The 14,955-nt window shown below is 51.2% G+C and overlaps 1 protein-coding gene across 5 annotated transcripts in view; it reads left to right on the forward strand.

Annotated features, from left to right (window-relative positions):
* The window catches only part of Akna (AT-hook transcription factor), a 45,784-nt gene that overhangs the window by 6,465 nt on the left and 24,364 nt on the right, over positions 1-14,955 (forward strand). For 2 of the 5 annotated variants that reach the window (XM_027400284.2, XM_035439849.1), the window contains 3 exons: positions 6,540-6,899; positions 9,601-10,646; positions 12,718-12,792. In XM_027400284.2, the coding sequence (XP_027256085.1) occupies positions 6,650-6,899; positions 9,601-10,646; positions 12,718-12,792 (1,371 nt within the window). In that variant the 5' untranslated portion in view covers positions 6,540-6,649. Of the gene's footprint in view, positions 1-1,223; positions 1,771-1,858; positions 2,534-6,539; positions 6,900-9,600; positions 10,647-12,717; positions 12,793-14,955 lie in introns of those variants that run through there. The other 3 variants (XM_027400285.2, XM_027400281.2, XM_027400282.2) reach the window with 3 other exon arrangements.

Consider the following 14,955-nt stretch of genomic DNA (forward strand, 5'->3'; position numbering starts at 1 on the left):
AAGTGGCAGGGTGAAGGACAGTAAATACTGGCCGCTGCCGCTGAAAAAGGCCGAGGGTGTGCCAGCAGCAGCAGCCACCTGGTGCTGATGAGTTAATGATGGGGGATGGTGAGTGAATGAGTGACAGGATGTCAGGGGAGCCTGCCTCCCACATAATGGAGCACATGGTCGCCAGAGCAGCAGGGAAGGCCTTGGCAAGATTTGGCTCAGTTCCATAGTCCCTGGAGGCTGCAGAAAGAACCCTACCACCCAGATGTGGATATGAGGCAGGGACAGGGATGGTGCTTGAAGGTGCTTGATGCTGTCTTAGCCAGACACAGGCAGCTGGCCCTCAGAGACTTCCTTTATTCCATTCATTCATCAGTCACAAGCCCTTGGAGGAGACCAGGAACTCTCACCTAAGGAGACTTAGGGGTAGAAACTGTGGTGATGAACTAGCTCCTAAGTCCCCTACTGTACATCGGGCACGCCATTTGTCATCAAATTGTCAGCAGCCCCTGTGCAGTTGCCATTCTGTTTAGCCCTGCTTCACAGAAAGGAAAACTGTGGCTCAAGGTGGTGGAGCCATCCAGGTCACAGAGCCCGCAGGAGGTGAGCTGACATTGAATCCCCTAGCTTGTGGATTCTAAGATTCCTTCTCTCCATCACACTTGGGTGGCCCCTAGCCTGGCTACTCCTTGAGGTCCCCTGCGGGCTTTCTGGATGTCAGAGGGTTGATCTCATGTCTTTTCTGTTTCCTGACTTGACTCTCTGGGTCAGGATGGGCAGAGTGGGGAGCCAGGAATAAGGCTCTGGGCAAATCCTGCGATGTCTTCCCTTGTATGTGGCTCTTGCCTCCTCCTGGCTTCTCTGATCCAGCCCGGATCCTGAAGAGACAGTTCCTGTACCTTCTTCCCTGGCACGGAGGCCTCTCACAGAACACCCTGTTGTTTTCAAGCTCTGATGTCTTTGCATCTGCCTTTCTAGAATGTTCTGCTTCAGCCCTGCCTGTGGCTAGCTCTTGCCTCTCTGTCCTTCCGGTCCCTTGTGTGGCTGTGAACTGCCCACCCAGACCTTCCTGGTGGTCCTGCCTCACCTCCCCAACTTGTTACTCTCAGGCCCTGTGTCTTCTGCCAGGGCATGTCCCACATCTGGGACCTGAAACTACTGGTGCTCTGAACCTACTTGGTTCTATAAGTCCTCAGGCTCAGAAACACCGGAAGCAGCCAGGGTGTGGGCACTGAGACCTAAAAAATGGGAGGAGAGACTCTGATATGTCATTGGTGGCTGAAGAGGACTCATGGGGGGCTGCAGGCTCCCCTTCCCAGGTCCAGTATGTAACGTGACCTCAGACAAGTGCCTGGCCTTCTCTGGACTTCTGTCTCTGGGCCAGCATATGCAGGCTTGCAGCTGAAATGGTCCCAAGCCCAAGGCCTCAGAAGCTCCTGTGAGCTCCTCCAACCAGTTTAGCCCCACACTTGCCCAGCAAGGGGTTAAGTTCTTGGCGCCAGCTCTGCACAGCAAACCCCCTCCTTTTCACAAACACTTGTAGGAAATCAGGCTGGGCGCTTCCTGCCAGAAGGAGGAGGCAAGGCCAGGCCTCAGCTGCAGGGGCGGGGAGAAGTGAGGAGCAATGCTTGCCTGTGAGCTGAGGCGGTTCTGGCTGGCAGAGCCATCTGGAGGCGGTCCAGGGTGCTTCGGAGGTAGGGGGCTCCCCAGGTTTGAAACAAAGACCTTGTGGGCAGCTCCCCTGAGCCCAGGCCGGCAGGATGGTGGTATAGTCCAAGTGAGGTAAGGAACTGAGCCAGGAGGAGGGACAGCGGGAAGGCCGCCTTCCCTCTGGAAGGGCCAGTCATAGACTCTCTGGACAACCCTGGCAGTCAGCCCAGCCAGGAAGTCACAGCTATGCAGCTGTTGCCACTCCTGTCCAGCTCAGGGAGCCCGGCCCCCAAACCATAGTGGACTCCGGGATGCTAGTGTCCAGTTCCAGCTCTGATTTGGTTCCCTTGGTGAACTTAGACAGTGTTGGTCCCTCTCTGTGCCCAGGGTGGGGCCATCTTATGTCCATTTAGTGCTTGGGTTGCTGAGAGTCCCTGGAGATGTGCAGGAGGGACAAGCGGGCCAGGAAATGACATCCCCCTCCCCGACATGGTCAGAAACAGTCTGGATGTTCTGGGGGCCAGGAGTTCAGTTTGGACCTAAAGTAGGGCAAGATGAGAGTCAGTAATAGTCTGACCCTTTTCTCTTCCTTCTGGCTGCTTGAGTGAGTCAGGGGCAGGCTGGGGACATCCATAGTTGGTATCTCTGCTTCCTGAAGACCAGTGGCCACTCCTTGTGAAAATTGGTCTATTCCCTGCTTTCCAATCCCACTGCCTAGCCCTTGACAAGGGCCCAGCAGTTTGATCTGGAGGTCTCCCCTGCCATCCTCCTGCCTCCTACAAGTCTGATCACTTTGGTTTAATAGCTGCAGTGTTCCTCTCCAATCTGAACTTCCTGGTTGTGAGGAGGACTCCTTAGGTGTCTGCCTTAGTTTGCTCCTTGGAGTGAAGTTAAGGTAGGTATGCCCTGGCTGTCCTTGGCTGGATGGCATGGGAGGGTCTACAGGTTTTGTAATGGCTCAGGGCAAGAACAGCCCCATCCCATTACACACACACACACACACACACACACACACACACACACACACACACACACAGGGGAGCAGTAGGAAAGAAGCGAATCTCTAGCCAGGAACTCAACAGAGTCCATGGAGTGTGTTAGAACATGGAGAACAGGGCTGCATGGGCATCATTTTGGAGGCACAGAAAAAGCAGTGTGGGTGCGCTTCCTGGGAGTGAGTACAGTTTCTCTGGGGCATGTGGAGACACTTAGCCCAATGGCCCAATCCTTAGCGGGCCTTAGTTATAGACGTCCATAAGGCTAGCGCCTTCACCAGCTTCCACTGTTGCCCTGCAATGGTTGTTAGGACTTTGCTGCCTGTGTGTGGGGGCACTCAGGGACCAGGCCCTCAGCTCTCCTTGAAGTTCAGCCTACATTTTCAGACCTCCATGCCTTTGTCTATGCTGTTTTCTCTGTGCTGAAAACCCTTCCTCATTCTCCCCTAGATGTGCTTGGTCTGTTAAAGTTGTCCTCATACTTCCTTCTTCAGTGACTTTTCTGGATTGCGTCCCCTGTGGAGGGTGGGATATTGGCAAACTTACTCTTTTCTGTATCCTAGGGCATGAGAACCTCCAAGTTCATTTGGTGCATCTTGGGCCAGTGTGCTCCCCAGAGCAGGGTGATGGACACACCTCTGTCTCCCCTTTTCAGAGAGGAGTAGTCAGCCAGCCACATGCCTCAAAAGGCAGTCACACCAGGGCTGGGTTCTGCTTGCCTGATGCTCATCCTGCTTCTCTGTTGCAGCTTCATCTCTGCCTGAGGTTGGCACATGTTTGGCATTGATGTATGTTTGTTGATTGACTACCTGACTGGCCGGCCCCAGGCTCCATGGCACTGAAATCTGTGGCTTACACAGAAGACTAAGTTCTTTTCCAGGAAAAGCTCACATGTCGAAGTGCCTGAGGGATGGGTGCAGAACTGTAGCCACTGACCGCTGCTGCCTGTGACATGCAGGCTCCTCTGAGCACAGTGAGATTTCTGCCACTGAGTCATTGCAGAAAATAGGCTGTTCCTCTTTTTGCATGCAGAGGTCTCTACGATTGGGCAGGCTGCTCTGCGGTGGATCAGGGGGGAAAAATAACCTTTCAAAAGTCAGAAAACCACACGCCACAGCCCTTCCTCAGCAGAGACGTCAGGATGAGGCAAGATGTGGTTGCACCCCTCTATCTGCCCATACCTCCACACTGGGAGCCAGAAAATGGGGGAAACCCTGTTACGGTCTTGGTTTAAAGGTTCTGAGGCCCTGTCCCAGGGGCGCTGAGCCAGGATCCTGAAGACAGAGACTGAGTGCTTACAGAATTCTCCTGCACACTCAAGGTCAAGATCCCCCCTCACCATGGATTTGAGCAAGGGTGCAGGCTCTGTAGCGTGCGTGCGTGCATGAGTGGCACTGCATGTGGCAGAGGTCAGAGGGCACCCTGACATATAGTCTTGCTTTCTGGCTTGTTTGGGCTGGTCTCTCATTCACTGCTGCACATGCCAGGTCAGCTGGCCTGCCAGCTCCCAACACTCTCCTGTCTCTGCCTCACATCTCCTGGGAGGGCTATGCCAGAATCACAGGTGCTTGCACTACCACATCCAGCTTTTATGTGGGTTCTGGAGATTCGAACTCAGCTCGCGAGGGTTGTACAAACAGCATTTCACCTACTGAACCATCTCCCTGGTCTCACCTATTCATCCTCCTAAAAAATACATTAATTATGTGTGTCTGTGTTTGTGCATATGTGTTGCCATAGCACGTATGGAGCACTCACAACACTTTTAAGAGTCAGTTCTCTCCTATCATGTGGGTCCCAGGGATCAAACTCAGGTCCTCAGACTTGGCAGCAAATGCCTTTAGCTGCTGAGCATCTCCCCAGCTCTCTATTGCTTCATTTTAAAATATTCTTTCTAGCACGCATAGAATATCCACTATCCCGATATACAGATTAAAGTCTACCTAGAGGTGTACATGTGCAGATTTTTGCTGTTGGGGATATGTGGTTCCAAAAGCACCTAAGAGAGCTCTGGGCTAGGACTGACCTCTTGTTATCCCACTTACTGACCAGGTGATCCTGGCTGAGTCACTGTTTTCTCTGAGCCTTGGTCTTACCAATGAGCTGGGCAGATAGATATCAGTCATGCTTTGTGCTAGCCTGACAGAGTGAGAACAGTGTGGAGATAACACAGGAAATGTGGGGGTTCCACAGGAATGGAGAAAGACTGGCTGAGGGGCAGGCAGAGAAGCCCTTGAGCCCCCATGCCTAAAGCCAGAGTCACAATTAAAGGAGGGTTGGCCTGAGTCACCCCTAGCCTTTGTGAAGTCAGCCTTTCCCATGCAGCCCTAGTCTCTGGGGAACTAAGTCTAGAAATAGCTGCCTGATGACTTTTCCCAACTACGTACTGAAGGCAGGATCCAAGAGCCCTGGAGGTTCTAGGACCATTCTGACTGCCCAACTCCAGAGGCTGGGGAACTATGCTGGCCAGGATGGAAGATCCTATGCTGGTACCAAGAGGCTGGGGCCTCCACCCCAACCTGGTGTTCACCCCTCTGCTGCTCTGGGCAATCTCTCTGGGCCTCAGTTTTTCTACCTTTATATAAAGTAAGTGTGTCTTTGAGAACTGACTGACTGGCAGCTCCTAGCTCCTGTGCCTCTGAACTGAGGCTGGGTTTCCTGGGCTCAACACAGTGATGCACACAGGAAATACCAGCAAAGTGTTAGAAATAGAGTGTGAAAAGAAAAGAAAAATGAGAAGAGGAACATCCTCCCCTGCCACCAGGGCCCTTCCCAAAGTCCCCAGGCTGTGCACCCTGGTCTGCTATTCCATAGCAATAAAGAGGACCTTCTCCACTGCCTCTTGGCTGGGCCCTCTGCCTGAGAGTCCCATGTAGCTGCTGAAGATGTCATGAGAGGTTTTGTGGGTTTGGCCTTCCTACTTTCCAGCACTCCCTGCTGTCAGTCACCCAGCCCCTGTACTCACAGGACCCCTGGCTTACAGTGCTCTAGTTTCTCTTGTTGAGGCAAAATTCATATAACATGAAACCAAACACTCAGCAACACCTAGCACAACCACACGGTTGCATCGGGTTTCTTCTACTTTCAGAACATTTTCCTCACCCTTCAAGGAAACCCTATGCCCATTGAGCAGTGAGGGTCCCTTCTTCCCTCCCAAGCATCACTGTGGCAGCCATCACTTGGCCCCCTTCCTCTCTGGACTCACCTGGTCTGTGCCCTGCAACCCTTGAACTCACTCAGGATTCTCGTGTCTGTTTTTTATACAGCAGTGATTTTACCGATATTGTCACACATGTTGGGACTTCATTCCTTTTTTCTGCTGTAATCCCATCCCTTTCTGTAGCTGAATAATACTCTGCTGTATGCAGAGACCGCAAATTGTTTCTCCATGCAGATGGATGGATGCCTGGGTGTTGTGAGTGGGGTTGCTGGGACATGTGTGGAGGCGTGTTTGCATGCATGCCTGCTTTCAATTAGCTTGGGCATTGGAATTGGGTCCCTGCTTTCAACCTGAGTTCAAGGAAATCACGTGGTGCCTTCCCTGGGCTTGAGGTGATATGACCAGGGCATCTATCACCCCTCACCTGGACAGTGGCTGCTTGCTAATCTGTGTATGTCCTCCCTTGGGCAGTCAGTGCTGTGAGAAGGGCCTTTGCATAGTGCCTGCAGACAGAGATAGGTGTGCAGTGACAGTAGCTGGCATTTAGGGGACACTTACATAGTGTGCTGAGTGTTAGCACGTTACCCTGTGTCCTAGAGGAAAAGGAATCCTCACCTCATTGATGACAAATGAGGACAATGAGTCACCCAAGGTCACACAGGAGAGGGCTACTTGCCTCTGGGGATCCTGGATGGATGATAGAAGACCCTGAGGATTGATATCATCTATTGGTTGTACCCCAACAGGCCACAGGCAGGATGGCTTGTGCTGAGAGGAGCCACCTGTGACTTGGACCCCCAGCTGCAGTCCAGTCTCTTGAAGATGAAGTGGCCCAGGTGAAGCTAGGCCAGGCCCCATGGCCAGCTCAGGGACAGAGGCACACTGGGCTGGACCAGGCCTGGGGCAAGGGCCCCAGAGGCGGCGCTGGGCTTGGGCTGAAGAGCAGTATGCAGATGGAAGCAGTGACCAGGGCTGGGGAAATGAGCAGTCTCTTCCTAAAACCACCAGCCCTGAGCTCCTGGAGGACTTCCGCCAGGCACAGGAGCACCCACCACCCCTGGAGTGGGACCCAGGCATGCAGGAATTCGAAGAGTCTTCTGGAGAAGGTGAGGTGAACTCCTGGAGCCTGCAGTGGTGACCTGTTCCCCAAAGAGCCTACCTTCTAGCAGAAGCAAGGAAACAGGGGTATCTTTACAGCCCTTAATTAAATTCTATTTTTAACATGTAAATTGCACAATAATACTGCGCATTTTGGAAAATGTAAGCAAATAAGAAGTAAATTTTAAAACTGCTCATTCTACCCCTCCACAAGTGAGACTGCTTTCCAATATGCAAATGTATCTATGAATATGCAAATATGTGTTGAAATATTCCATTGTCACTTGCTTTGTTGTTATCTCAATAGCTAGGAATTTCTCCCCCATTTTCCCACCATTCTTCCACAAGTCTCTCCTAGGACCTGCACGGACCAGGGCGCTCCCACAATCCTTTGAGCCAATCTCTCCTCCCCTGCAGGATACAGTTTCTGGTTTGTGCTGTGGTGAATACCACAGAGGAGAATGCCATCCAGTGTCTTTGCATACTTGCCACCATCCTGTGTTTGGTAACTTGAATTGCTTGGCTCAGGGCTTAGGCTTGTTCTAAGGATTCTTCTAAACCCTAGTCAGCAGAGGGAATGTTGACATTCTTCATCTGCTCCAGTGGCTGTTCTCCCATTGCCAGGAGGCCAGTTTGGAGAAACTTCTCAGCTTCACCCATGCATATCTGCTCTCCACCCTAGCCTTGGTTTCCCTACTGATGAAATGGGCATGCTGACACCATTGGGAACAGGGAAGTCTTGATGTGCAGTGGCTTCTCTATTAGAGTATGAATAGGATGTGCCCACATTAGATCCCCTTAAATCAGTAGAACCCTCAGACCATAGAGAAACCCATTTGTGCCATTACCCCCAAGTGTTTCATGCTTGCCACAACTGTCATTTGGGAGCTGTTTTCTTGCATTTGTTTGTTTGTTTGTTTATTTATTTTTAGTGTGTGTCTATGTTACTAGAAATTGAACCTCAAGCCTTCTATAAGCCATGCAAATGCTCTAAGGCTGAACTATATTCTCAGCCTTGAGAGTGAATCATTTCTGAGGAAATGGGGATAGAGATGTTTAAGACAATAGGCAGAGGTGCCTCTTCTTAAGATACATAACAGCTTCCCTCTCTCCACTCCAACTCTCTGCAGCCAAGAGGAACAAGCCTCGAGTTTAAACTAGACTACCAGGTATCAGTGACTTGTTCATGGTCTTTAGGCAGGGATAAGAAGAGCATAGAGTGAGTACAGGTCCAGGACAGCTCTGAAACACAGTTTTAAGTAGCCAGGAGATATGAATTGCCAAGAGTTAGGGGAAAGAGGACTATGGAACATCAAGTCATACAGGGGTTATGAAAAAGGCACCTCCAGTCAGAGCAGAGTCTATGTAGTGTTACCTAGTGTGTCTCATGCAGAACTGAATCTATTCCAGACAGATCAGACTAAGTAGGTACTCAGTAAATATGGCTGCCTGTAGAATGGATGTTGGCTGGGGTGATAGATGGATGATGGCTTGGAGATAGATAGATAGATAGATAGATAGATAGATAGATAGATAGATAGATAGATAGAATGCCTTACAGGATGGATAAATGGATGGATGCTTGAAAGAATGGATGGATGGATGGATGGATGGATGGATGGATGGATGGATGGATGGATGGATGGATGAATGGATGGATGGATGGATGGATAAATGGACAGACAGGTCCTTTAAAGGATAGGTGGATGCTTGAAAGGATGGATGGGTGGGTGGATTATGTATGCAGGGATGGGTGATGGCTGAGGTGCAAATGGATGAATGGATGGATGGGTGACGTGAATGGATGGATGGATGGATGGTTAGGTGAATGTTATATCTACTACATAATAATTACAACAGCTACCTATGTCTTGGAAGCTGTGCACACTTTATCTTTTCCCTTTCTTTCTACTCCATCAAGAAACAGTATTGAGCACCTGCTATTCAAATGCAATAGAGCACAGAAGCAGCCAATGCCTTTGCCCTCAGGAAGCTTGCAGTGTTCTGGAGACTTATTTTAACAAAATAATTCCAAGACTGAACAAGCAGCTGTCACTGCAGTAGGTGTTATGATTCAGAGGGCTCCCGGGAGAGCCTGCAGAGGTGGCGTAAGACCTTATCCAGGAGCTTCAGAACTTCCCTGGTAGAGTCAAGATTGAGATGCAGCCTGAAGCACCAATAGCTTATGAGATAATGCAAGGAGACAGGACCCTGGTCGGGGATGAATGCAAACACAGTACTTTTGAGGGTCAGTGGGGTTATGGGTATTGAAATAGCAGGGACCACAGGACCACAGGAAAGGCTCTGTCTGCTTTGTGCTGGGACGATAGGAAGACATGATGAGATTCCAGGTAGTGGAATGGGGACAAGGAGGAGGTGGTTAAGTGGTTATTGCATTTGTCCAAGCATCAGAAGACGTTGGTTTAAGCATATCTATGGTGGCAGGAGTCTACAGACAGGTCTGTAGGAGGTAGATGGAACCGGACAGGGACCGTCTAGATCAAGGTCTAAGGACAGGGAGACAACCAAGATGCCTCCAGGCTTTTCCTTACGCAACTATATGGGATGGTGTTGCCATTTGTGGAAATGGGACACACTTTGGTGTGTCTAGGTTCTTGCCATCTGCACATCATGAGGTCATTTAGTGACTCAGGTGGCATTGCAGACCCAAGACATGCTCAGCAGTGAATGAATGACCTGTCTTTCCAGAGACAGAAGCTGATGAGGCAAGCAGCCCAGAGGGTTCTACCTTGCCTCTGCCCTGGCACTCCAGGCACAATCCACAGCTGGACCTGTCTGAAGAGGAACTGGATGAGGCCCCTGGAAGCCTTGAGGCAGAGTTAGCTGAAGAGAGTTGTACGGAGCTGGAGTGTGAAGACCCGGGAAATTCCAGCCCTGTGGCTCTGGAACAGGGGCCAGCTGGAGACTGGGTGGCCTCTATCAAACAAGGCAGTAAACACAGACCTTCCGAGCACCCCAAGGTTCATCCATCTGTTGAACAGAGCCCTGCAAAGTCCTGGAGCAGTGGGACTGTGAGTCTGGGCCAACCTAGTGACAGCCTTGGTTCTACCTGGGAAGGAGACACTGATTGCCCCCAGCCTGCCACACTGGCTGAAGCCCTGCCACAGCGTCCATGCCACAACCTCCCACAGCCAGATGACAGAAACGGAGATGGCGTTGCTCCGGTAACACCCACAGAATTCCGGGACTCCTTAGCAGCACCAGCCCAGAATCCTCAGTGCTCTGCAGGTACATGGGGGCGAGAAACCACCACCCTGCCCAGTTCTCAGCTTGAGAACCGAACCTGGAAGAGAGCTAAGGCGTCACCGAAGCCACTGCCCTCCCGGTTTACTGGCTCTATCAGCCCCCCAAGTACTCGGCTTGGGGCAGTAAAGAAAGTTGTGTCACAGCACAATCAAGGAGCCATTCTGGCTGGCCACTCTTCTTCAGCTGCCCCCAAGTATGGCCGGGGGCGCCTGAACTACCCACTCCCTGACTTCTCCAAGGTGGGACCCCGGGTAAAGTTTCCCAAAGATGAGAACTACCGACCCCCCAAGTCCAGAGGCCGTAACAGGCAACAAGACCCTACCAGACCCCTAATCTTCAAGTCACCAGCTGAGATTGTTCGAGAGGTACTGCTGAGCAGTGGAGAGAGATCCCTGGCCAAGGACCCTTCCCTTGCCCACCCCATCACCAGGGTGCCCCAGGAGTTCCAGACACCCGAACAAGCCACTGAGCTGGTTCATCAGCTGCAGGTAAGCAAGACTCTTGTTCCTGTGTGTCACCCAGGCACCTTATTGGAGTAGGGAAGCTCTGACTCTGGGCTGGATCCCCTGCTAGTGAAGATGGAGTGGTCCCTGTGCCAAAGACAGACCCTGTCCCTTGCTCAAATAAGAGCAGTAGGGAGATTGGGGTGTGACTCAGTCGGCAGAGTGCTTGCTTCACAAGTCCAAAACCCTAGGTCCAATCCCCAGCACCTCATAAATGCTTATGGAGGTGCATGTCTGTAACCCTAGCTGTCCAGTAAATGGAAGCAGGAGGGTCAGATGTTCAGGGCCATCCTTAGCTACACAGCAATAGTTAAGTTCTATGCTAGCTTGGACTAGAGACCTTGTCTCAAAACAACAGAGCAGTGAGCATGTCCATGTATCATTCAACCAATGCTATGAAAAAAAAGTATCACATATTCTGGAAGTTAAACAGTCTAGTGGACACCCTCCTCCCTACCCTGCAGCATCCACATGGGACAGCTCCTAGATCCTTTTCCATTATACCAACTTCTTCCCCCACTCCCACAACCCCTACTGAATTAAGCAAAATTCCAGGTGTCCAGTCACTTTATGTTTTATTGTTTGCGTTTAACTCTAGGAACTTTAGCCACATGCAGAAGCAGGAACAGGTCCCCTACACACTTAGCAGTGTCTTGTTCTTTCTGTCTGCAAGAGGACAAGGCTCCTAGGTGGCACTTGGCCCACGTGACCTTCAAGTCTCTTGCAGTTCTTCTTGGACTTCTCCTTTCCGAATCTCTTCTGTCTTTCCTCCTCGGACCTCCCCCTTGTAGGTGCTCATTGTGGAGTCAGGCCTTGCCTGTAGTCATCCATATCTTAGACCCTGCTGAGCACATGCCCTATCTCAGGGGACCTTTCATGTCCTCCCTTTACCCTGACCATTGGTATTATCTGTGCTGGGTGCCTGGGGTTGTAGTCTCCTATGTACCTCTCCCCACTGGACCATGAGGTGTAAGTCAGAATACATCATCAGATCCCATAGAACTGAGACTGTAGATGGCTATGAACCACTTGTGAGTGCTGGGAACCTAACCTGGGTCCTCTGCAAGAGCAGCAAGTGCTCCTAACCACTGAACTGCCTCTCCAGCCTTTCTCTTTTTATCTTTCTTTCCTCCTACCCTTCCTCTTGTGTACTTTCAGAAGTTGACATCTGATTTCTTCCTGTATCACTCTCCACCATGTTTTGTTGTGCCAGGATCTGTTACTGAGGATGGAGCTCACAATTCAGTTAGGTTGCCAGGCCAGTGAGCCCATGGATTCTCCTGTCTTCTCCCCCAAGTCCTGGAGCTACAGGCATGCATCATTACCCTTGGTTTTGGTTTTTTGAGACAAGATCTCTTTACATAGCTCTGGCTGTCCTGGAACTCACTATGTAGATCAGGCTCTCCTGGAACTCACAGAGATCCTCCTGCCTATGTCTCCCAAGTGCTAGGATTAAAGATATGAGCTGTCATGCCCAGCTTCATGTTCGACTTTTTAATACAGGTGCTAGAGAGACAAACTCAGTTCCTCATGCTTGCACGGTAGGCACTTTACCCACTCAGCCATCACTCCAGCCCTGATTCTGACCTTTTATAACAATGATTTATTTTCAGGAGATTTTCTTGCATTACAGGTAACCAATGGCATCTGCTTTGTTTTTTCCCTGCAGTGAGTTGCTTTAATAAAACTTGGGTTTTGTGTAAGGCCAGTGATCCTGAGTAGATCAGAACTATGACTTTTAATTATTTTCTGTCCTTTGTCCTTATGCACATGTATATGTGAATGCATGTGTGGATGCTTGCATATGGGGCCAGCAGTCAGCTTTGAGCGTTTGTCTGCCTTGGGTGTTTTTTGTTTTTGTTTTTGGAGACAAGACTTATACCTGGTGCTCATTAATTCAGCTAGGCTGGTTGGCCAGAGAGTTCTAAAGATCGTCCTGGCTCTGCCTCCCCAAATGCATACTACTACACCTGGCATTTTTACTTGGGTTTTGGGGATAAAACCCGGGTCCTCGTGCATGTGTGCGGCCTGGGGTGACTGTATCTTTTCTCTACAGGAGGACTATCACAAGCTCCTCACCAAGTATGCCGAGGCAGAGAACACTATTGACCAGCTTCGCCTTGGGGCCAAGGTACTGGCTGGAATGGGCTGAGCTTGGTGGGCGGGGCCAAGAACTGGGGTCCTTAGGGAGATGGCCTACCCTAGAGTCTTAAAGAAAGGCCACTGGCTCCTGCATCATAAGACTCTATATTGAAGAACTAACACTATTCCTTGAATTAACACTAGGTCTTTAGGTGACTTTGGCATAACCTAGACATCCCTGGGCTCTCTTTCTCAGTGTTAATGTCTTTGAGTGATGGAGACCGGGGTAACATATTTGAGTGGATGTTGCCAGAAGTTGTCTCCTTCTCCATGACTTTGGGGTATGGCTACCTAGGCTGACTCCTAACCCTATTCTTAGCCAGCTGGGTGACTTTCAGGAAGTTGCCATGCCTCTCTGAACTCAAGGCTGTAGCCCAGGCTTTCTGCTCAATCTTTGTTGCCCTGTTCTTCCTGAATCACACTTTCACCTTTCTTCCATGCTCCCCCTCCAAAAAAATACCATCCTCCCGTGTCTGCCTGGAACTGAGCACTCCATGTGTGGCAGGTGGAGTGTCCTGAAGGGATAGCTCATCCACCCTGACAACTGGGCAGCTTGCCTCCCACCCCGACCTGTCTCCAGAGGAGGCTTTGAACCCTCTTTCCTTCCATGAGGCAGGAAGTGGGCCAGTTGTGGCCTCTTTGGCTTCCTGCTTTCCCCATACTCAAACAGGCAGCATAGAGCAAGCAGGATAGCTATGGGGCAGAGATGCAGGCCCTCTCCTGCTCTGACTGTCCCCCTAAAAGGAGAGCACCCCACCTTCCTGCACAATGCTCTCCATTCTGAGGTCCCCTTGTCAAGTGCTGATTTCATGTCTCTAATCACTTCTGGGAAACATCGGTGAAGGCAACCACAGCAAGAAGGACAATGGGGTCTATTGTGGGACCAGAGACCTCTGTCCTACACACCCGTGGCCCTGCCAGGTGCAGGCGAGACCTTTCCCACCTGGTCTCCTGGGCACATCTGTTGGGTTATGGTGGGGCTGGGGGTTATGATCAGACCTTCTGGAAGACAACAAGCCCCACTGATATCTTTAGGTGGTTCCCTCCCCTTGCAGACACAAGGCTAAGCCAGGAATGCCCCACAGCATGTGTGAAACACAAAGGCGGAATGCCCCCCTGATTTGCTCATGCTAGATGGTATCATTTCCTGAGGTCTGGGAAGCCCAGGCCTTGGCATGGTGTACACGACAGGTTACAGGCAGGCAGGCCACGGGATAGGAATAGCCATCAGTGATTGTGTTGACTGCTATCTTAAGTCATTTACAGCTGGGCCCAGAGAGGCTAAGCAACTTGTCCAGGGTCACACAACACAGCAGTGCCAAAGCCAGGAGACCTAACTTACTCTGCCCAAACCAAGCCAACGCTTGCTGAATTTGCAGTCAGAAAAGCTCGCCAGGGAAAGCCGAGGCTAGACCTAGGAGCATCTGTGGAACCAGGGGCTGGGAGCATGGGATAGGGGACCAGGACGAGTTAGGAGTCATGGGTGAGCCTTATTCTCCCTGCTGAGTCTCATCACTTGCTGTCTTGTTGCTACTTCCTCCCAGCTCCTGCCTGCCTCCCTGCGCCCCCTCCTGCCCCCCCCATCTCAACTGTAGGGGGATGTGAAACTACCCCAGAAAGAATGGGGGATGAGGTTAGACGGTTTCTGAAGTGAGTTCATCCTGGATAGAGAAGCTCCTGACGGGATGCAGTGTGGGGGTGGGGAGCGTCTGTGCTGGAGGAGTTGAAGCACTCCCTCCTCCTCCCATCTTGCCCCATTCAGAAAGCTCATTACCATTTTAAAGGCTTGGAGACCCCAGCTGTGCCCAGACTTTTCATTTGTTTAACCCCGTGTTTCCCAAACTCACTGGTCCACCCTGCTTGGAGTCCTGAGGGCTTCAGAGCACCATCACAGGGTCTACTGTGTCTGGGTAGGTAGGTCATGACAGGGAGGGACCCACGCAGCTCAGCAGTTGTTAAGTCCCCTCCCTCTTCCCCACTTCCTCTGGACAGCTACACAGGCCTGGGGCTCTGCTTCCCTTGTGTTCACCCTCTTGACCGGGAAGCTGCCAGGATCGCCTTGCTCCCCAGGTGGGGCCTTGGCACAGTGGGCAGGGAACTCAAGAGGGAAGGGGCCTCTCCTGGGATTTAGGTCACCTCAGGAAGAAAGAGG

Source organism: Cricetulus griseus, chromosome 2 (genome assembly GCF_003668045.3).
Source record: "Cricetulus griseus strain 17A/GY chromosome 2, alternate assembly CriGri-PICRH-1.0, whole genome shotgun sequence".
Classification (NCBI taxonomy): Eukaryota; Metazoa; Chordata; class Mammalia; order Rodentia; family Cricetidae; genus Cricetulus; species Cricetulus griseus.